The sequence below is a fragment of the Cygnus olor genome, chromosome 18, assembly GCF_009769625.2.
Source record: "Cygnus olor isolate bCygOlo1 chromosome 18, bCygOlo1.pri.v2, whole genome shotgun sequence".
NCBI lineage: Eukaryota > Metazoa > Chordata > Aves > Anseriformes > Anatidae > Cygnus > Cygnus olor.
In genome coordinates, this window is record NC_049186.1 from 2,419,600 (window position 1) to 2,442,038 (window position 22,439).

Genomic DNA, 22,439 nt, shown 5'->3' on the forward strand with positions numbered 1-22,439 from the left:
TTCACCCCAAGGGCGCACACCCCCTGCTTTATCCCCCAAACCCTCCCCCAAAGCCCACTTCCACAGCACGGCCCCACAACCACCGCCGCAACCGGCTGCGAAGCCACCGCAGGCGTCGAATAAACCCAGGCTCGGGGCGAGCTCAACAGCAATTTGCACATTTATTTCGGGTGCTCCCGCCCTCCCCTCGCCCGGCCCCCCCCCGAAGGGGTGACGGTCACATCGCGGCGGGGGCTGAGGGCAGCCCGGGGGGGTCTGGGCTGTGCAGCGCGCGGGGAGCGGAGCGGGGCCAGGGGGCCGGGAAGGCGAAGCATTTCCATTTACATTGTCCCTTGTACGCCAGGTCAGGTGGAATGGCTCCAAATAAAACAAATATATATATATATATTTCTATATATACAAATATATAATATATATATATCTATGCCCACCAGATATATATATATACCATCTCTCTGAAAAGGATAAAAGGTTACTTTGTCTCTGCATGCACAACCAAAGCCTCTGCTCCACGCCACCAACCCACGACGACAGCGAGCGGGGGCTGCAGGCAGGGGACAGGGATGCGTCCCCCCCCCTCCTGGCACTCGCGTTATTGCTGCTGGGCCGTCCTCCCCCAGCCCCGCTCGGCCGGGGCCGAAGCAAAGAGACGAGACCCCGGAGCAACGCCACCCGCGTGCCCCCCGCGCCCCATTTCGGGGGGAGGACGGGGCTGCCGGCACCTCTCCAGCCCCGGTGGCACCGCGGGGATGCCGGATGCACCCCGGGACGTGGGCGCCTGCCGGGGGGGACATAGGCACCGAGTCACAAGGCAAAGTCTGGATAAGGCGAACCGAACCGAACCGAACCAAACCGAACCCAACTAAGGAGCAGCGTCCCCCGAGCGCTGGCCGGGTGCCGCGGGGACGGGCGGGGAGGGGACGCTGTCATAGGGCCGTGCTCTCCGAGTCCTCCTCCTCCTCCGGGGGGGCTTTCACCGAGAGTCTCTGCGCAGCGTCCGGCGGGTCCCGGCGCAGGGCGGCATCGACGCCGAGGTGGATGGACGGGATCTCGAAATGGACCAGACCTGCGGCGGGCACAGACGGGCAGCGTGAGGGGCTGCCACGGGGGGGGGCACGGACGGGTGCTGGCACACGGCGTGCTCCGACGGGCTGGCAGCGCTTGGTGCCACCGCCGGGGCGGCACAAGGGGCTCCAGGTCCCCACCCCAGCCAGCTGCCTGTCCCCGCACCCGGAGGGACGTCACAGTCCCTCAGCAGGCTGCAGGAACCCACCCAGGGGAGCGGGGGGAAAGTCCCGTGCCCTGCTCCTGCAGCTGCCGGCTCGGGGACCCTGCCGCAGGTGGCGGCACCCAAGGGCACCCAAGGGTGCAATGCCAGAGCGCAGCGACAGCTGGGTGCTGTGCTGGGGGGCACCAAGTACGGGTGCTGTGCTGGGGTCACCACGTATGGGTGCCGTGCCAGGGGCACTGTGCCTGCGAGCGATGCCCGGCGCAGTTCCCAGGTACACCGATGCCTGGCTGCAGCGCTGGGGCGGCACCGCTGTGCGGGTGCGATGCCTGGGTGCAGTGCTGGGGCTGCACCTCCTGGGCGCCCTGGTGCTGGGGGGCCTCCACGCCTGGCTGCAGACCCACTGCAATGCCTGGGGGCACCACGCTGGGGTGCGTTGTGGGGGCTGCACCGAGGCCCGGGCACAGCACCGGGGCGCAGCAGGGGGACGCAGCACGCCTGGGGACAGCCCGACCCCACCGCCGCACGTCCCCCCCGGCCCATCCCCTCCACTCTCACTGCGTCACCGGGCACATCAAGGTCCTGTGCGTGGGGACACCCGGCTGCCAGCCACACTGCGCCCTGCGGGACACGCGGTGCCCCTGGGGCATCGAGCTCTGCGAGCACCACGTCCCCAGGCTGCCCCCACCACCAAAGTGCCCCCTGAGTTGCCCAAGACAGGGAAATGTCCCCCCTGCCACCACGTCCTGCCACCCCTCTGCAAAGTCCCTCGGGAGGCGAGCTGGGGACACCAGCGGCTGCCCGCTGCCGCTTTGCTTCTCCGGGGCCGCGGGGCAGGAGGGAGCCAGCGGCACGAGGAAGCCGGAGCCAGGAGACAAACGTGTCCTTGCTGGCGGGATGGGGCTGGGGGGGCACGCCCTCACCCGCCCCATGCACCCAGGGGTGGCAGTGGGGAGGGGGTGGCAGCAGGTGGCCCTCGGGGACAGCAGTGGTGGGGGATGGGGACAAAGAAACAGGGACAAGGTCAGGACACAGCGGACACGGCAGCAGAGCTTTGGGCACTTCCCAGGGACACTGCCACCCTCCTGGGGATGTTGTCACCTTCTTAGGGACACTGCCACCTTCCTGGGGACACTGCCACTTTCATGAGGACACTGTCATCTTTCTGGGAACACTGCCACCTTCGCAGTGATGTCACAACCTTCCTGAGGGCAATGCCACCTTCCCAGGGACACTGCCACCTTTGTGAGGATATTGTCATCTTCCTGGGAACGCTGCCACCTTCCCAGGGACCCTGCCACCTTCCTGAGGACACTGCTACCATCCAAGAGACACTGCCACCTTCCTGAGGACCTTGTCACCTCCCCAGGGACCTTTCCACCTTCTTGACGACAGTCATCTTCCTGGGAACATTGCCACCTCCACGAGGACATTACCACTTTCCTGAGGACACCGCCACCTTCTCAAGGACACTGCCACCTTCCTGAGGACACCGCCACCTTCCTGAGTACACTACAGCCTTCCTGAGGACTTTACCACTTTCCCAAGGACACCATCACCTTCCCAAGGACATCACCGCCTTCCTGAGGACACCGCCACCTTCCCAGCGATGCCGCCACCAAACCCCAGGACACGAGCAGCCGTCCTGGTCCCTCTGCTCCGCAGACGCAGCCGTGCCACCAGAGCAGAGCCCCGGCTGCCCACAGGGTCCCAGCGGGGTCCCCGGTTGGGGTCCGTGCCCTGGACCGCTCCGAGCACCCCGGCGCAGCCCCGGCGCGTCCTCAGCGTCCCGCAGCGGCTGGGTTACCTGTGGGCACGCTCTCCCCGGGGGCCACGGCGTCGAGCAGGGGGGGCTCCGCGGGCTGGGGGCTAGAGCCGGACGCGCTGGCCGTGGGGGGCTGCGGCGGCGGCAGCGAGGGCCTCTGCCTCGGCTTGGGGACGGGTCGAGATTTGGTTACAGAGCCGCCCAGGGGAGGAAGAGGAGGAGGAGGAGGAGACGGGGAAGGTGCGGCGGCTGGGGACAGCTGACCTGAGGCCAGGCAGTAGCCTTGCGGGTAAGCGAGTCCATAGGGCGCGGGGGTGCTCGGTGGGGTGGGGGACAGGCTGGCGGGGGACGGCTGGCCCGCCGGCGGCTCCGACGTGCCCCCCGAGGGCGCCTTGGGCGGGATGGGCGCCAGCTTCTTGGAGGCTGCGGGAGAGACGGACAAGGCAGACAGACAGACGGGCGGACGGACGGACGGCGGTCAGGGGGGCGAGGGGCGCGGGGAGGCGGGCGCGCCGCCGGGCACCCACCTTTGCGCAGGCTGCGCGGGCTCTGCTCGGCGGGGGACGGCGGCGCGGCCGCTGCCTGCTGCCCGCTGCCCTTCTGCGGCCCGGAGACGGGGGAGAGCTCCTTGGGTTTTAAAGTGCTGGGGGGGGGGGGGGGTGGAAAAAAACCAGCGGTGAGGTCCCGTCCGCCCCGGCACCCAACGCCCCGGCACCCGACGCCCCGGCACCTGCACGCGTCCCGGTGCGAAGCGGTGCCCAAAGGTGCCCAGCGCCGGGCTGGGGGTCGTTACAATCCGATTTTGCTTTAATCGGAGCTTTTTAAAGCAATTTCTCCGCGCAGAAGCCATGCTGCAGGCAAGCCCCTGCACGGCTCGCGGCCGTTCCCGGGGACAGCGGTGACACCCAGGCCACCGCCCGTGGTGGGGGCACCCAAGGGTGGCAGGGGGAGTTACCTGGCCAGGCTGGCTCCCGCAGGCGTGCGGCCGCCCCCGGGGGCAGAGGGCAGCGCTCGGGGCCGGGGGCTGGGCAGGAGCAGGGGGGCAGCGACGGGGAGCGGGCAGTGCCACGGGGCCGGGGAGCGCTGCGTGGGGACCGGCAGGGAGCAGGGCTTGGGGCGAGCGTGGGGGGCGAGCAGAGGGCGAGGGGAGGAAGAGGAGCGGCGGGGGGGAGGCAGGCTGCGGCTGCAGCCCGCCCAGAGGCGCAGGGGTGCGGGGCCGAGCCCCGGGGCGGGCTGTGCCCAGGGCAGGGGACGGGGTTGGGGACCGGGGGCCGGGGGACCCCGCTTGTCCTCGGGGCGGGGGGGGCTGTAGCAGCAATCCGACCAGGCAGGCGGCGCATCACCCGTGCTGCAAAATGTCCAGAAACAACCACAGACCAGCAAAACGACAGACCGAGGAAATAAAAAAAGACACGAGCAGAAGCGTCGGCAGGGGAGGAAGCAAAAGCGGCAGTGAAAACAGGCGGCGTGGGAGCAGGCACGGCCCCACTGAGTGCTTGGGGCTGCTGCAGGAGAGGCCGACACCGAAATGAGGGGGGATTTGGGGGACAGCCCCTTCCCCGTGGCTGGAGAGGCGAGCTCCAGGCTCTGCATGGTCCCGGCCACGGAGCCATCTCTAGAGGAGCCCTTGGCACATCCCCGCGCTTTGCGGTGCCATCGGCAGCCCAGCTCGGACAGCACCTCTCCTCCGGCCAGGGGAGGAGGAGGAGGAGGAGGGTGGGGTGAAGGCAGCACCAGCAGGGGGGACACGGTGCCCTGGGAGCCGAGCGCAGTGCAGAAGCAGGCTGGGCACAAACAGCACCAAAGTACAGCAGCTGCAGGACGGGGGGGACCCGCCGGGCACCCGCCGTGCTGGGTGCAGCAGCAGGGGACCCCCACAACCCTCCCCCCCCCCCAAGACAGGGCTGGGACGGCTCCGAGCCCAGCTCCAGGACCCGGCCCCTGGGCACGATGTGCCCGGGGAGTGCTGCGGGGTGGGTCCCCCCTCCATGAGGACCCCACAGCACCCATGGGTGCTCGCCCAGCCCTTCACCGTGCAGCCTAGGGAGTGCACAGCTCATGGCTGGGGGAAAACAGCCCTGTGGGGTGGTGGGAGAGGGAGGCTCCCCATTTTGGGGCAGGAAGGTGTGATTCAGATATTTTCCTCTACTTGGTCCATGCAGGATGAAGGCAGACACACAGACCTTGGGCTCGGGGAACGCCTGGCTCCTTTAGGCTGTCACTTTGGCCACTGCAAGCCCAGCAGCTCCTTCCTCGCTGTTAGCACCCAAACTCCAGCCCAGGATAACCACGGCGAGCCATGCGAGAGCCCCGCAGGGAAAACCCAGCTCGTTGCAGACCCCAGGGGGGCACCACGAGGACGAGGAGCATCCTCTCCTCCTGCTCCCAGGGGGAGGCCGTGCCCGGGGAGAGAAGCACCGCGGGGACGGGGGCGGGACGGGGGTGTCCTTACCTTGCCCGCTCGGCTGCAGGTGGGAAGCCGAAGCTGGTGGGAGGAGGAGAGGGGGTCGCCGAAATATCGGGCGCTTGCTCGGGGATGGGCGAGTGCGGCGTGCCAGGCAGCTCGGTGGGCGGCGCGGGGGGCTGCGTGGCAGGGGGGGTGGCGGACGCCTTGCGCCCCCCCGAGGTGCCTCTGCGGGCCACCCACGAGGTGTCCATCACCCTGACGCCCATGCTGGGGGGACAGAGACGGGTCCTCAGCACCCGCATGGTGGGACGGGACCGTGCTAGGGCCCCTTTGGGGCGTCCCAACCCCACACGTCCACCCCAAGCCCAGCTGGTGGCCAGGGCTCGGGGCCGGCCGCTGCAGTGGGGTCTGGTCCCTACAAACGCCTCTTCCACAGGGAAGCTGTTGGGAATGGACCTCCACGGCAGCAGGGCAGCGGTGGCTTTGCAGGACAAGCTTGTGTCACCAGCCACGTCGCCCTTTGCCCTGACACCAGCAGGCACCAGCATCCTCCCAGCACCCTCCCAGTCCTGCCGCGGAGGACACCGTACCTTTGGATTTTCCTAAGGCTGCATGGACAGAAACACACAGTTATTAGTGGAAAAGAAGCTAGAACGAGCCACACGGTGCAGTGCCTGCTGCTTGGAAAGGGAGCTGAGAGGCCAAGGGGCTTGGAGCGTGGGCACAGGAGGGACACGGTGGGGGACCGGGTTGTGCTGGAGCTGGGGAAGCCCAGGGGATGGGGCTGGGACCTGGCTGTGGGTCCACAGCACTGAGCAGGGCACAGGAGGTGACACGGGGGTTGTGCAGCCCCAGCCCCACAGCATGGGCCCGCCTGCTCCCATCTCCAGCGGGCTCAGGGGTGGTGAGAAGCTTGAGTCTCATCCGGGCACCCCCAGATCTCATCCAAGCACCCCCAGCTCTCATCCCAGCATGGACAGTAGGGTCTTCCCATCCTGGGACCACCCGACCTCCACCAGTTTGTACCCTTGGTGTGACTCCCTCTGTCCCCAACCCCGAACCGGCCCTACCCATCCTTCTTGTAAAACTCCAGCATCATGTTGTCCGTGGCCACGCTGAGCGGCCGCCGCGCCTGGTCGTGCTGCTTGCGGTCGGCGTGGTCCATGTCCGGGGAGGGCATGGAGCTGTAGTTGGCGTTGTGGTTCACGTGCATGGGGCTGCCGTAGTTCCCCGTGACGTTGAACTCAATGTCTGGGTGGCAAAGCGAGACGGGGACATCAGAGCTCTGACTCCCCTGGGCCAGGAGGGGCAGCCGGTCCCCGTGATGCCCATCCCGTCCCGTCCCATCCCAACCCATCCCATCCCATCCCATCCCATCCCATCCCATCCCATCCCATCCCATCCCGTCCCGTCCTGTCCCATCCCGTCCCGTCCCGTCCCGTCCCGTCCCGTCCCGTCCCAGCACGGGGCTCAGCCCACCTCCGGGGAAGAACCAGTCCGCGTGCTGGATGAGCGGCTCGATGATGCCCACGATCTGCAGGGAGACGGTCGTCATCATCTCTGTGATGTTCCTGCAACACAGTGGGCAGCGGCTCGGCGGCTGCCACCCCGCCACGGCCCGACCCCGCTCCCTGCTGGGTTTTGGCCGCCCCTCGCCCCTCCAGCAGCCCCTCAGGTCTCTTGCCCGGGGAGCGGGTGCTGCTCCCACGCTGCAGGAGAAACCTTTCGTGCCCCAGAGCTACGGCTTCAGTCCCCGTCACCCCCTTGCACGTGCCCACCGCCGTACGCTACCCTTCTGCCTGCGGCCAGAGGAGATTGGGACCCAGCACGATGGCCACGTTGCTCGGCGTCATTTTGTTCATGTCCTGGTACTCAGTCAGCTTGGCCAGGAATTTAATCAGGTACCTGGAGGGGCGAGCCCAGGCGCCGGTGAGGCAGGGTGCGCCCTCCCCATGCCCACGGCGGCTCCTCGCCCGCCCCACGCTCACCTGATGTTGTTGTAGTTGGCCTTGGGCAGCTTCTCGCAGGCGCTCCACAGGGCCTGCAGCCGCTTCTCCTGCTCCGGGATGCTGCGGGAGGGGATCGGGGTGAGCACCCCACAGACCCCAGCCCTGCCACCCCACTGCCCGCGGCACGGGCACCACACCGAGGGGGACGCTGCCCTTCACATCGGGGCGCTCGCTCCGAGCTCGTTCCTTTACCAGCCGGTACCACCGTACGGATGGGTTTGTGCATTTATACCAGGGTGGTCTGAGCGCCCTTGGGCAGGGCGGGTTTGCAGACCCGGCCAGGAATGGGACCAGAGCCCAGCTGTGAGGTGCTGGGAGAGCTGAGCCACCGTGGGCAGGGTGCTGTGCACCACGCTGGGGACATCAGGGTTTGGTGACATCAAGGCCACCCTTGCACTGGGACATGCAATGCCCAAGGAGTATCACAGAGAGCCCTCGGACCCTGGAGGAAACATCCCAAATGCTGGCAGCCGGTCAGAAACAACTCAACAAGGGTGCCCACAGTTTTTGGATACATGGGAGCATTGGACCCGGAGCCTGGAAGCTCCCACACCGCTGCCCTGCACGCTGCTGGCCATCCGTGGGCTGTCAGCCTTCGTGCTCAGCCTCCTCACCCTCGGGGAACTGCCACGGGGCTAAAACTTGCTTGTTTAGCCCCTCCTGAAACTTATTTGAAACTGCTTTGGGGAAGACCACCGGCCAGACCTCAGCAGATGCTGCCACTGGACCAGGGCTGGGGCACAGGCGAGGCCAAGTACGGGGCCGGGGCTCTGGCGAGGCACCCGCGGGGACAGCCCCAGCCCCAAGGCCACCTCCTGACCCGGACTCACTTGGAGGCCTGGATCCACTCCTCGTACAGCTCAAACGTCATCAGCGGCTCCGGCAGCTCGCGCAGGTAGGACTTGAGCGCTCCTGAAGCACACAGCGGGGACGGGGCTCACCACGGCTCACCGGGGCCACCTGCACCCGCCTGCTGATGGCACTGCCCAAAGCGTGTGCTGCCTCCCCAGACCCATTAGGTTCATTGGAGCCTCCTCGAACCCCAGCAGCTGCTGAACTTCCACCCCTTGCAGCTCCTCCCTCTCCCTTTCACCTCCAGCAGCCCCTCTGCCTCTCCTTTTTGCCCGGCACCATGCCCCAGCCCCCCACTCAGCACGTCTCTGGGAGCACTCGGTCGGTGGCTTCCCGACAGGACACCAGCGCCCAGACCCTGCAGCCACCAGGAGCCAAGCCCAGGAGGGGAAAAGCTGACTCATGTTTAAACCAAATTAATGCTCGTTGACAGCCCAGCAGGCCAGGCTCTGCGTGCAGAGGGCATCTTGCATCACTGCAGAAGCAGCAGAGATATGATTGAGAACTCAATTAGGGTGCGTGTGTGCAGCTCCCTGGCTGCTCCTGGTTCCTCTGGAGAATCTCAGGCTCAGCGTAACCGTGGGCTTCATCCCTCGGCAGGGGCAGAGGGGAGGTGCATGCACTCGGTGAGGGATGTCCAATTCAGGCTCGAAGGAAGCCTGAAACCAGCTCTTCGACGTGTTCACCGCAGCGCAAGCACCTCGCTGGCTCCTGCCCTCGGCAGCATCCCCCCCGTGCCCCAACGCGGGGCTTCCACATTGCCCGGCACGGGCAAGCCCCCGACCAGCAGAAGATCAGGACCAGGGCACCCCAAAGCCACCCGCCCGGGGAGATCCCCACCTGCGATGGCGTGCGGGTCGGCCGAGTACTCCTGCACGTCCAGCACGCAGCAATCCAGGGCGGCCTTCAGCTTCTTCAGCTTGGAGGCAGAGGGAGCCACGCGGAACAGACCCTTGGCAGACGACACGGGGCAGCGTCGGCACCAGGGCACGGCCCCGAAACCTCCCCGGCCACTTGTCCCCGTGCCACCAGAGGTGGCCAGGATGCCGTCGGCCAGCACCCACCTCCTCCTGCATGCCGCACTCCAGCAGCATGGTCACGCAGGCCTCCACGGGGAAGGCGATCTCCCGCCCGCTGACGGCCAGGTGCTCCTCCAGCGGCTTCCCGAAGGACGGCTTCTCCATCCACGCTTCTGTGACGGGCAGAGGGGTGATGGGGGACAGAGCACGGGGCACCCTATGTCCTCCTGACCCCCCAGAGGAGAAGTTTGGGGATGGCAGCGGCTGTTCGGGTGTTGTTGCAACCCCACGACCCCACATTTCTGTCCTGGGACACCCAGAAGTGGGTTTTAAAGGTGAAATCCAAGCCAAATATTTCCCAGCCATCACATTTCAAGGGGGCTGAATGATGCTTTCCAGGGGAGCAACATCTTGCAAACGTTTGCAGGGTTTTCCCCCTTCTTTTGCCACAATTTGAGTCAGGAATAATTTGAGGAATAAAGATCCCTTCCTGCCCAACCACTGCGGCACCCCGAGCACAGGGCGGCTGCCGGGGTGACCACGCAGCGGTCCCAGGGGACGGGGACACTTCCCCAGCTCAGGGACAGGTGGGATGCAAAGAAGGGGAGCAGACAGGGGGTGCACAGCTGCAAGCCAGGCACCACGCCACGCGGTGACACCGCAGCCCGAAGCCACGCACGGCTGCCGGCGTGACGCCGGGTGATGGGCTCCATGTCCCTGGTGTCACCCTCCTCGGGAACGGGACAAGCCCTGCGTGCACTCACCCTGCTGGGCTTTTATCTGAGGCAGCACGTTCTGCAGAAGCGCCAGCGACTTCCTGTGGTACTCGGCCTGCACCTCGATCAGCTGGGGAGAGAGGGCACAGAGTGCGCGCGGTGCCGCCGGCGCCGCAGGGACGGGCACGGAGCAGCTGCAGCACGCGCGGGGATGAGGGGAGCGGCCGGCTCGCAGCGCTTACCGTCTGGAAGTAGTTTGCATAGTCGATTTCTTGGCCACGAAGCTGTACATGTCAGCCGAGAGCTGGTCCTGCGGGGAGCACAGAGTTAGGAGCACGCCCGGTGCCGTGGCCACCACGATGGCAGACCGTGGGGGACAACGCAAGCGCTGCACGCCAGCCTTCCTCCCTGCCTCACATCCTCAGCACTGAGCCCAGCGCAGCACATGGCATGTAACGCCTGCTCGAGATGTGCCCAGGACTCCGCACGCCCAGCAGCACGGCGTGGCTTCGCTTTCTGCTGCACTACAAACTTCTCCACTCTCCCACACCCTTGCATAAACCCCGATTTGCCATATCAAGCTTCGCAGAAGGATTTACATGGAAACCTCCTGGGCTGAACAGCACGAATCTGGCACAAATCGCACAAAAGTTTGCTCTGCGCTTGCTGCATCGCTTCTCCCATGCGAGCAGCTCCTCAGCTGCACGTTTCTGCAGAGCAGAGCAGCAGCACAGCCCGTGTGCCGCGGGTACTGCATTAGCGCTCACACAGCACAGACTGGCAGGGCCCTCAGGTGCTCCTCCTGTTTTCTGGCAGTGAGGAGGAGGGAGCTGTCTGCTCCGAATTGCAAAGAGCCCTCCCGGAGCTGCACGCAGCCCCGCAGCTCACGTTTTCTATCCTCACGCTTTCTCAATGTACTCTGCAGCTTCTTGAGTTGCTCCTTTCTGTGACTCCCCCTCCTGCACTGAAACCGGAGGAAACACACAGGGCTGGGAGCAGATTTCCGAGGCCACTCGGGTCCTGGCTCTGTCCCCACGAGGTGATCCGGCCGAGCCCTGGGGACGGGATGCTCTCGGGCTCCCGAGGGCTGTGGGACACGGGGGGCCAGAGGAACTGTGGCTGAGAAGCATCACCCACACCCAGCAGTTCCAGGGCACCGCACCCGCTTTCGAGGGTGGCACGTGCTGTGCCCGAGCACCCCACAACGCCCAGCGGGGCCAGGAGAGGACCAGGGCTGCCAGGGGGCTGTGCTGGGCATGGGGCCAGCCACAGGGAGGGTTTCTTGTGTGCAACGGGGAGGCAGAGGGGGTGATGCTGCAGGGGTTCCCACTGCAAGTGGCACCTGGGATGCGAGGGGATGCTGAAGCCCTGGCTGCACGTGGAGCAGGTGTCCCCAAGCCGTGCTGTCCCTACAGCTGCACCCTGACGTCCCCACACCCCCACGTGTCCCGGGGTGCCCCTGGGCTGAGCCCCCCGCGAGCGGTACCCTGCAAATCTCCACTCGGTTTGCCGCCTCCTCCATCTCCTCCCTGAGAGCATCGGCTTTGGCGCCCGACGGCTGCAGGTTGCTTGACAAACTCGATGACTTCGCGGACTGCTGCCACCTGCGGACAGCGGGCAGGGTGTCAGGAGGGGACAGGGACCACACAGAGCCGTGGCCGGAGCCCAGCTGAGCCGGTGGGGAACAGCCCAGGGACCCCTGCCAGCCCCGCCGCAGTCCCCAGGGCTGAGCACCACGGAAAGGGCCCAGGCCGTGCTGGGATGCAGGAGCCACCCCCAGCCCAAACGATCCCTAGCTCCAATTTAGCAATTATTATTTTTCAAACGCTTGCAGACTGCCTCGGGCACAGCCCCAAGCGGGCTGCTCCAGCGTCACCTGGGACACGGGGTGACGCCAAGGGACATCCCACGTCCCCAGCTGGGCTCTGCCAGCCGAGCGCTGCTCTACAGCAGCAGGAGCAGCTGGCTCTTTGCCACCATGTAAGAATTCAGCAAGACAGGGAGAACAGGAAAAAATAAAGATTTGGGCCAGAACAAAATACGTATTTTTTTTTCTGCAGTGTGCATGCAAGGAAAAGGGATTTTGCAGAGAAGAGCAGAGCTATGGGCTCATTGCAGAGCTTGATTTCGAGGCACAGTGACACGGCCGGGCGGTGACTTCCCATGGCTGCTGGCCGTGCATTTTGCATCACCCCACACCCAGGGACCTGGGGATTTACAGAGCCAGGGGCAGCTCTGAAGCCCCTCGCGAGGAGCGACGCCTGCCCAGCGCAGGCAGCCCGGCTGCAGTTCCCACCTCGTCCTTGAGGAGTCCATGTCCAGCACCAGCTTTGCTAATGCTTCCTCTGTTTTGGATATTTGGGATTTCCACCTGCAGCAACACAGGGGCATGGGGGGAGAGAAACACCTCACTTAAATCGCCGCAGCATTAGGAAGGCAGCACAGCCCACCCCTCCTTTGCTTCCCACCTGTGATGCACAAAACCCCTCGACACCAACATGCAAGTGTGAAAACCCCAACCCCAAAAGAGGAATCCTTTGGTCAGTAAGTCCTCCTGCACCTGGATACCTGGCTTACAGAAGAAAAACTCTTCCTGGGATGTGCCAGCCATAGCAGCAAAGCCTGCCACGCACAGACAGCGTCTGCCAAGGGCTTTGCAGCGGCTGAAAGCCCCAAAGCTGCTGCCCGGGCCCTGCTCTCCTGTCCTATCACCAGCAACTCAATAAAGCTCTTCATATTTCAGCTGGGGGCGATAAAATCAGAATGGAGCCCATGACATTTTGCAAGACATAAAAGGGAAAGAAAAAAAAAAGCATTTGGCAAAATTAAAAAAACAGAAAGTTGGCAGCAGGAGGAAAAAGGAAGAAAAAAAAAATCCCAGACAACAACCTCCCTTGTTGGAGCTTGGAAACGTGTTTCAGAAATAAGCCTCTGCCTTGAAGAAAGACAGAAAAGAGCAACAGCCAAGAGGGACAGCAGCTGAGCAGGGCAGGGAGCTGCCCCAGCAGCCGGGCTGGTGGACGTGCAGACACCGGCTGCGCTGACAGCGGGAGCCAGCACCCAGCACCCCTGGGCGACCCAGAGACGCCACCGCCTGCTGCGCCTGGCTGCATTTTGCCCAGCCCCACCTCAGCCAGCACGAAGAGCGGCTCGATGACATCCCTCTCCACCTGCAGCTCGAACTGGATCAGCTCCTGCGCCAGCTTGTCCTCCGCCTCCCCGCACAGCCTCAGCATTTTCCTGCAAGGGGATGGCGAGGCTGGGGAGGGACAGCAGCGATCCCGGCCGGAGCCGTGGGGTGCTGTGCCCCGAGGTCTGCAAGGTGAGGGACAGGGACGGCAGGCACCGTGGGGACATGGTGGCACTGCCACCTCTTACCCCAGCAGGGAGTCGTCGCCCAGCACCGCTGAGCCCTCCATCAGGCACTGCGCCAGCGTCGTCAGCGGCAGCTTCTTCTGCAAAGGGAGCGCCCCGGCACTGTCAGGCTCCCCGCGCTCACAGGACGTCACGCTGTCCCCAGGCCCAGGTGGCTATGGCCACCCAGCCCCTCCTGCTGTCACCCAGCTGTGCTTCTGCACGTGTGCTCTGCCCAGGACCTCGCTTACATGGGTGCTTTATTCACATGCATACAACCCCTCTGCCCCACACCCTCATGTGTGTGCACCCGTGTGCGTCTGGCTAAAGGAAAGGAGGAAACGGCTCCGCTGCCCACTCCGCATCCCCAGGGGAGCCTGGCGAACCTCACCGAGCGCTTGTCGGCGTCCACGCCTTGCTGGCCCTGCAGACATGCCGTCAGCTTCTTGTGGGTGCTGTGGGAGACCTGCTTCACCAGCTCCAGACGCTTTTCCACCTGCGGACACAGCGGCACCCGTCACCATCCCGTCCCTCCTCATCCTCACCCCGGTGCAGCCATATCCCTTTGTTAATCAAAGGGATTTTAATTGCTGGTGCATCGGGCTGGGTACAGACTCCTGGCTGTCCTCCACCACCCTGCTGTGCAGGCAGACGGTCAGTGGCTCTGGGGACAGGCGTGGAGACAACAGCAGTGCTGGGACAACACTGTGCGCTGCGGCCAAGTGAGGGCAGGAGCTTTCTCTCCCAGGAAAGCTTTGCTTGCACCAAACTGGCAGATATTCAACCCCAGGGCTGAAAATTGCCTGATTTGCCTCGGACTTGCTTAAACAGGGAAGTCCATTCAAAAGCTCAGCAAGATGAGTCACTAAAAGTCAGCAAACAAGATCTGACGAAAAATGTAGCCGAGACCATCGGGGAAAACGTGCAGCTAAGCAGAAAGCGCAACATCTGGGAAAATAATCCGGAAAAACAAATAACCCCTGCCCTCGGGACACGGGGACGTGCCGACAGGGCGGCAGGTCCTGGAGGGAGCAGAGATGGCAGGATATGTGTGGGACAGGCTGCTCGGCCTCGGCTGGGGCCCTGCACACTAGTTGTATGTATCTACACGTCCGTGTACGCCTCGAAAGATGGGGCACTCTGTGCAGGAGGAACACGGGTGTGTGAGACGGAGGCAATGCGACACCACTCCAAAAAGGGGTTTGGTTCCCAATTTTCCCTTGAGACAACCCCCCCGGAGAAGGCACTGCACCAACACAGAGCACCTCGCCCCTTCTCCCCACAGCACCTTCCTCTTCCCCAAAAGACACGACCGCCCCACACAGCACGAGGCCCAGGCTGCGCGGTGTCAGCAGAGACCTGAGTGTGCACGGAGAGAAACCAGGAACTAAAAACGAAGCAATGAGAAACACTGACCTGCACCGCCAGGCTGGGGAGCCCCCCATCCAGCCCAAACCTCCCATCCCTGTCCCCGTCCTGCACCCCCCCGCCCTGTGCCGCTGCAGCACCCACAGCCATCCATGGGTGTCAGGGCTGTGGCTGCCCTCTTCAGGGCAGAGGCACTTTACCTGCAGAAGATCTTCGCTCAAAACCTCTGTCTTCTCGGCCCTGCAAGAGCAGAAAGACAAAAATGAGCTGGTGAAGGGCCTGGTGTGTGGCTGTGCTGGGCACAGCGGTATTTGCTCCTCCACCAGTCCGTACCGGGACTGTTCCGTATTTCTGTTGGAGACGTGGTCAGTGGGAGCGAGGGCACCCTCGGCATCTTGCCGATGACCCCGGGCCGCGTGGTGCAGCAACCCTTGGGAAGGCAGGGCTGCTGTCCTGAGGGGCCTGGGCAGGCTGAGAGGTGGGCCTGTGTGGCTCTCGTGAGGTTCAGCAAGGCCAAGGGCAAGGCCCTGGATCTGGGTCAGGGCAATCCCAAGCACAAACACAGGCTGGGTGGAGAATGGATTGAGAGCAGCCCTGAGGAAGAGGGACCTGGGGGTGTTGGGTGATGAGAAGCTCAACATGAGCCGGCAATGTGCGCTTGCAGCCCAGAAAGCCAACTGCACCCTGGGCTGCACCACCAGCAACGTGGCAGCAGGGCGAGGAGGGGATTGTCCCCCTCTGCTCTGCTCTCATCAGACCCCATCTGGGGCCCTGCACTCAGCTCCAGGCCCCCAGCACAAGAAGGATGTGGAGCTGTTAGAAGGAGTCCAGAGGAGGCCACGAGGACGCTCAGAGTGCTGGAGCACCTCTGCTGTGGGGACAGGCTGAGGGAGCTGGGGGTGTTCAGCCTGGGGAAGAGAAGGCTCCGGGGGTCAACTCGCAGCAGCCTGCCTGTGCCTAAAGGGGGCTGTAGGAGAGCTGGGAGGGACTCTGTGTCAGGGGGTGTGGTGGTAGGACAAGGAGTAGTGGCTTTAAACTAAAAGAGGAGAGATTTAGGTTAGATATGAGGAAGAAATTCATTACTCAGAGGGCAGTGAGGCCCTGGCGCAGGCTGCCCCAAGAGCTGTGGGTGCCCCATCCCTAGCAGTGCCCAAGGCCAGGCTGGATGGGGCTGGGGGCAGCCGGGGCTGGGGGCAGGGGGCCCTGCCCATGGCAGGGGATGGAACCAGGGGGGGCTTTAAGGTCCCTTCCAGTCAAGCACCCTGTGATTCCATGACTCTATGCACACATCAGTTTAAGACTCTCTGGTCCATCAGCCCCGTGTGCAGCCCCTGCATGAGCCCCACCTGCTTTTTTTTTCCCAGTTATGGTTTCTGGTCAGAAAGCCTCTCCCCACCACGTCCTAGACAAGCAAAGCCTGGAGCATCGTCATCACCGCCCGGGCTCTGCCGCGCAGCCAGAGATACGGCCCCACTGCAGGGACCTGCACATCCCCGTGGGCAGCCTGGCCTCTTTACGTGGGGCTGAGCACACAGGGGTGGTGCACAGCCGGCAGGATGAACCCAGAGGTGCAAATCCAGCTTGCCTGGTTGTGCCAAGGCACAGGATGCTGCAGGACTTCACATCCAAGCTGCAGGGCATTGCAGAATCCCATGTCCGAGCTCCAGGATTCTGCACGACCCCACATCCGTGCCCCAGGACACTGCAAAACCCCATATGAAAACTCCAGGACACTGCAGAACCTCACGTCCAAGCTCCAGGACACTGCAGGAACCCACATCTGGCCCTAGAGTGTCCCTCCTTTGGATCACAACAGCTATCACCATGCTGGAACAGGGCACGCATTTCCCTCCCAGGCACCCTATCATTGCCCAGACACCCCAATGGGGTCTGAGCACCCTAAAATGCACAAAGCAATAGGAGCAGCCCTTGTGCCCGGAAGGATGAGCCCCAGTGATGTGCTGGGCTCCTCTGGGGACGATGGATATTTTGCTGCAGAAAGGCCAATTGGCACAACTTACCTGCAAAGCCATGAGAGTCCCTGCAAGCACCCACGCTGTGCTGGTAGGCAAGGGGACATGTTTAAGCCATTGAACACTGTAATGTTTATTCATAATCATAGAGGTGTTTTTTTAAAAAACTTTAGTAAACCATTTCTTCTTTAAAAAAGTTATCTGTGTCAAGATGCGCTTGGACAGAGAGTGGAATTTAGCTAAAATGTAAAGGTCAGTTGTCCTCTCAAGGTTTGTCACTGGTTAACGTGAGACTGGAGCACGACAGCAAATTGCTCTCATCCTTTGGCCTCCTTGAAAAACAAAACAAAACAAAACAAAACAAAACAAAAAAAAAACACACAAAAAATACCCAACACCTAACTTGCCCAAGCTCTGTTTGCTTTTCAAAACCCAACATGATTTTCTCAGCCCTGAGAACCCAGCTACAGAAGTGAAGTGCTGCAAAAGTGGACATGTAGAATATGAAAGTGGAAACGAAGAATTTGAAAGTGGAAGTAAAGGGCACCGGACAGAAAGTTCAAAAGCAGTGCCAGCGGCGCAGCCACGGGCTTGCAGCCAGGGGAAGGACTTTGTCTGCAAGTTCATCGGCGAACATGCTGAGTTCAAAGCCTTTATGAAATGTAAATGAACGGTGCTAAATCCAGCTTGCATAGGAAACTTGTCGTAGCGTTCAATTTAAGTCAGTTTATTTTTAAAGAGGCACAGAACCCATTTGGTTTAATTAAAAAAATGGATTTAAACGTGCACATTACACCTCCCTGTGTTTGGAAAGCAATCAACCTGCTCTCCACCTGCCAGGTTACGGCCCCAGGGGCTCTGCTCCTCCCCGCTGCTCCCTTGGCACACCTTCCTACAGCCTTTTGTGAAGCTTTCGTCCTGTCTTTGGGAGAGGGGGGCCCAAAAAGTCCCTGGGGTGCAAAACCCCATTTATCAGTAATTTCTAGCATTATTTGTGCTCTTTAAGGCACCATGCTAACACCCGTGCCCGCCCATGTATGGATGGAAATGGGTGAATGTAGAAAACCAAGGATTTTTACACCCAGCCTTGGAGGTAGGTGAGAAATGAGCCCCTGGGGAAAACAGAGTTTGGAGCCCCTCAGAACCAGACTTGCCTTTAAAAAAATAATTAAAAAAGGCTGTTCAAGTGTTACTCCTCTTCTGCAAATCACCATCGCTAGCCCTTTTGGGCAAGGTTGGAAACAGTGCAGAATTATCCTGGGCATGGAAGAAAGCAGCAAATACCCAAAGGCACAGCCCCATCAGGACCCAAACCCACCCCGCGGCCCCGCGCATCGGAGCCGGTGCAGCACCCACGTGGCGCTCCCCGACCTCGCTGCTGGGAGCAGAATACTTTCAGCATCAAGCCTCTGCTATACAGAAGCAGATCTGGCATATGAAGCTAAATCCAGTCAGCACCCATGGAGGGGAAGGAGCAGGGATGCACGTGAGCACCGTGCACGCACAGCACCCGGGGGAGAAGCTGTGCCACCGCCGAGCATCGCTGCCATCCGCTCCGCGCCCCAACCCCGTGTCAGCTCCGGGGGAGATGGAGCAGCTGGCTGCTCCCCTAGTCCATGCAACGGCCATCACCATAGAGAAAATTGATAAAACAAAAATAGTGATGTTTTTTGTGTGCTTTCTCCTTTTCTGGACAGCCAAATGGAGGGGTTTGCACGCCCAGGCTGCCAGGATGGTCCTGCTCTGGCAGAGCTCCCCCAGCCATCATAAAACACCCCGCACTACACTGCAATGCATGTGCACGAAGCAGGAAACATCTCAAACAGGGTACCAAAATCTGGCCTTGTTCTGCTTTCAAGCACGTTTGCAGTACAGAAAAACCTCAGTGTCCTTACCATCCACCCCAACACAGGCACCCAGCACCCAGCCCATGGGACATGTAATCGGGTTAGGGGGCCTCAGCAAACAATTTGGCTTACAAAAGGGTGGAGAAAAAAAGGCTGCAATCTTAGGGGGGCATTCATGAGCAAACGGGAGCTCAGCACTGCTCCAGGTGGAGCAAGCAGCACATCCCTAGGGGTGCTGCATGGTTATCCCCAGCCTGTGCCTTGCACCATGGGTGCAGAGGAGCTGCTGCAGGAGCCAGGCTGCTTTTGCAGTGGGATGGGGACCCCACAAGCTTCATGGCCATGCTGCAGCCACTGGCAATGGCATGGGCACTGCTGTGATGGGATGGCATTGCTCACAGCACTGGGAGTGCCTGGGCTGGGTACCTACGTCACGCAGAACGGATCCTGCACCACTGAGCCCGGCCCCGCAGCCACCGGCAGGGAATTTCCCTCCAGCACAGCCCTGCCAGCCGGGGTCAGCCAAAATGGGCTGAAATCGCTCGGTTTTGGAGCGGGTGCAAGGTCCTGCAAACCACTGGGCTCTGCCGACTTCCTGCCACCAACCCTAAGGTTGTTCTTTTCTTTTCCAGAATGCTCAAAAAAAAAACCAACCCAAAACCAATTTTCGTCATTCTGTGTTTGCTCCCACCGGCAGCTCTCCAGAATCTGTAAATTATCCCAGGAGTGTGAGAACCGAGCAGCATCTCCAAATGCACATCAAACCAGAACAAGCCGTTCCAGATGGCCGTTCTACACGTAAAGATTATAAGGAAAAAACACACCGTCCTACTCCCCAGCCCATCGGGATTGCATTGCAGCTCCATGCTGGCAAAATCCCGTCCTATCTGTTGTGTCCTACCACCGTCAGCCCAAAGTTAACATGGTTTTAGGGGGCTGGGGCCTCTTCCCTGCCGCGTGGCGTGCACTGTGTTGGATGATGTTGTTGTTATCCCCACAGGTGCCTCGGAAGCTGCAGCCCTACAGAAACTCACCAACACCAAGAGAAGCCGGTCTGGGTTCCCAGTGCTGGAATCGTGTCTGGCAGCAGAAGGGATGCTATCGTCTTCCAGCCAGACGTCGTGCCCCCCTGGGAACGCCCCTGGCACCTCCAGCCAGCTCCTGGCCACCTCGCTTCTCGCCCAGACGTTTCTGTCCCTGTGCCTGGTGATGTGGGTGCAGGCAGAGCAGGACAGGGACCCCCGCACAGGGCACGACCGCTTCCAGACCCAGCAGGCTGGTGACGCCGTCCCCACTCACACAACGCGTCCTCTGCAAAGCATCACCCCCAGGACAGGGGCGCGGGGACCCTCCGGCCATGCTCCCACCCTTTCCTGCTGGGGTCCCGCTCCCGTGAGCAGCCCCAGCCCCTTCGCAGCAGGATGAGCCCCGGGCTCTCCATCCCGCAGCCCTGCACACACCAGGGGAGCACCGGACACTGACAGCCAGAATAAACCCCGGTGCCCCCAGCCCCAAAACCCCACTCGTTACACACGTCCTGCAGGCAGGCAGGCGGGATTAGTGGCTTTCTGTGCCTTCTTCCATCTTTCCACTAGGCAAAGGAGAGCATGCTCCTCCCCTTCCCCTTCAGATTCCCACCCCAGAGCTGTTTTTCTCAGCACAAATCCAGGCAATTATCACACTCGATCATCATCCAGACACTTGTGTCCCCGCAAACATCTGGGAGAAAGGGGACGATTAATACGTGGCGCTAAAAACCAACAAGGGGGGGATGCAGCCACTGTTTGGTTGGCATTGGCTTCTGTGAGAAATAATTGCTGCCAGTAGAAATCAACACCAATCAAGCAAATTAATTTGATTTAAACATAAATACTAACATAATCTTCAACATGAAAATTGTACGTTGACCTCGGGAGCCACAGCGAGCTGTCTGCTTCCCCCGAGCATCCCCGCAGCTGGACCGGGGGCACAAACTTCCACCAGAACGGGGGTGCAACGGCTTCCCCAACACCGTCCCTCACCTGCCAGGTCCCAGGGCTGAGCCCAGCCCTGCTGCTGCTGCCGTGGTGCTCGGAGGGATGCAGGAATGCTGCTGCACCTGGTCGGGTGATGCACGTTCACCCCAATACGTGCTTGTCCCTACGTGTGGCATCCCCATGCACGGGCATCGCGCCCCGCTGCCCTGCACCGCTCAGCATCACCACGGAACGAGCTTTTAGGACGAGCAAAACACCCACCACAAGGAGCTCGATCTTTAATACGACCGTTTCAACCCCATTCTGGATTTAGCTGCTGTGTTCTCTCCAAAAGGGAGAAGCGTCACCAAATTTCTGACCGGGTGCTCCGAGCGGCGCTGCCCGCGGCAGCAGCCCCGCCGGGGGCCGGAAGGGTGCAGGACGCAGCTGGGGCGGCTGCTCTCTGCCCGCTGCGGGGCTGCGGGCTCCTGCCCCAAAACAGCCCGGCAGCCGGCCGCAGCGAGGGGGAGGCAGGCTGCAGGCGGCCAAGGACTGACTCCCAAGGACGGCCAGGGCTCAGCTCCCCCTCCAGGAAGAAAAGGGCTGGGGACTGCTGGCACCCGGATGCCGGTGCACAAGGGGCTGAGAAAAGGCAACCCACGGCCAGCAGCCGTGTCCCAAAAAGCACGGAGGTGACCCAGCCCTCGCAAAGCATCCTCAGAGCAGGGCTGAGCACCTCTGCTCCCTGCGTCGAGCCCCACACCACCCTCCAGCCACTCCTCGTGCGCCTCTGGGTGCCGGCACCCATGGGGCAATTCGGGTCCTGAACCCCAGAGCCCCGACTTGCCCCCGTTTCACTGGGCTTAGAGGCACAACAAAATCCAGCAGGCACCACGAGGATGCCACGCTCGAGGCAGTGACACTGTCGTGGGTGCCCTGGGTTTCCTGCACAGTGTGCAGCCGGCAGCAGCCCTGGCTCAGTTTCAGCCGAGGAGGGGCACGGGTCTGGCACAGGCAGCACCGGGACCACAACAGCGGGGCCCCAGCACCTGCAACGGCTCCAGTGCGAGCTGAGGACACGCGGCCCCGCAGACTGATGGAGGGGGAGCTCTGCTCAAGGCATTCGCCTTTGCTCCCCCGATTCGGGGCAGCTTGTGGAGCCCCCCGGGCTCTCCCAGCCGCTCTCCAGCCCCACGTCTGCCCACGCGGAGTTTTGTGAACCCAGGGCAGCCACGGGGACGTTGCTTATTGCCGGCTCCCACTCATCCCTTCCATGCTCGCAGACACCTCGTTAGCCCCCCAAACTTGCTGGAGCATTCTTCTGCCAGCCCCAGGGGCTCGGGGAGCCGACGGGAGAGCCGGTGATTTATGTGCAATTTGGGGACAAAACATTCAGACTGCTCCATTAATATTTCATCACTCCATTTGTCAGCGCTGCCGGCTTAGGAGGAGGATAAAAATATCCGCCCGCCTGCCTTCTCGCTCGCAGCTGGCACCTCCCTTCTCCCGCTGCCGCGCAGCTCCCGAGCCCTGCGAGCCGAGGGCCGTGATTCGGAACGGCCACGGAGGGGGGGGCCGCAGGCACCAGGGCCCCGCACCCCGTGCGTGCAACCAGGTATCCGAAGCTCATCGCTGCCTCCTGCAAATCCACGGGAAAACCCCCGGTGGCGCAGCTCATCCCCGCGCCCTCCGTCCTTATTTCCTGCAAGGCCGCAGGCAGAGCAAACCCCTCTGTACTGGAGGCCTCGGGATCTAAGCGGGGACATCCCGGTGCTTAAGGGAAAGCGACAGCTCCAGGAACCGTGCGCCAGCCTGCAGCACCCCAGGCATCCTCGCGCTGCAACCCCAAAGCGCCACCCGTGGTCCCCGGACACCCAGGACACGCACCCGGGTCCCCCTTCTCCCCCCCGCATCCATCGAGCACGTTCCCAGTCGCCTGCTGTGCC

At 62.4% G+C, this 22,439-nt stretch overlaps 1 protein-coding gene across 1 annotated transcript; it reads right to left on the reverse strand.

Annotated features, from left to right (window-relative positions):
- Positions 1-142: 142 nt before the first annotated feature.
- On the reverse strand, positions 143-11,600 carry ARHGAP44 (Rho GTPase activating protein 44). The gene is given in 17 exon segments (XM_040530443.1): positions 143-1,066; positions 3,036-3,416; positions 3,521-3,636; positions 3,949-4,341; positions 5,446-5,667; positions 5,991-6,008; positions 6,471-6,651; positions 6,880-6,971; positions 7,192-7,305; positions 7,389-7,469; positions 8,240-8,321; positions 9,102-9,213; positions 9,326-9,453; positions 10,045-10,126; positions 10,239-10,270; positions 10,273-10,306; positions 11,483-11,600. Coding segments are annotated over 17 exon segments (2,244 nt in total). The 5' UTR covers positions 11,519-11,600; the 3' UTR covers positions 143-926.
- Positions 11,601-22,439: the final 10,839 nt, after the last annotated feature.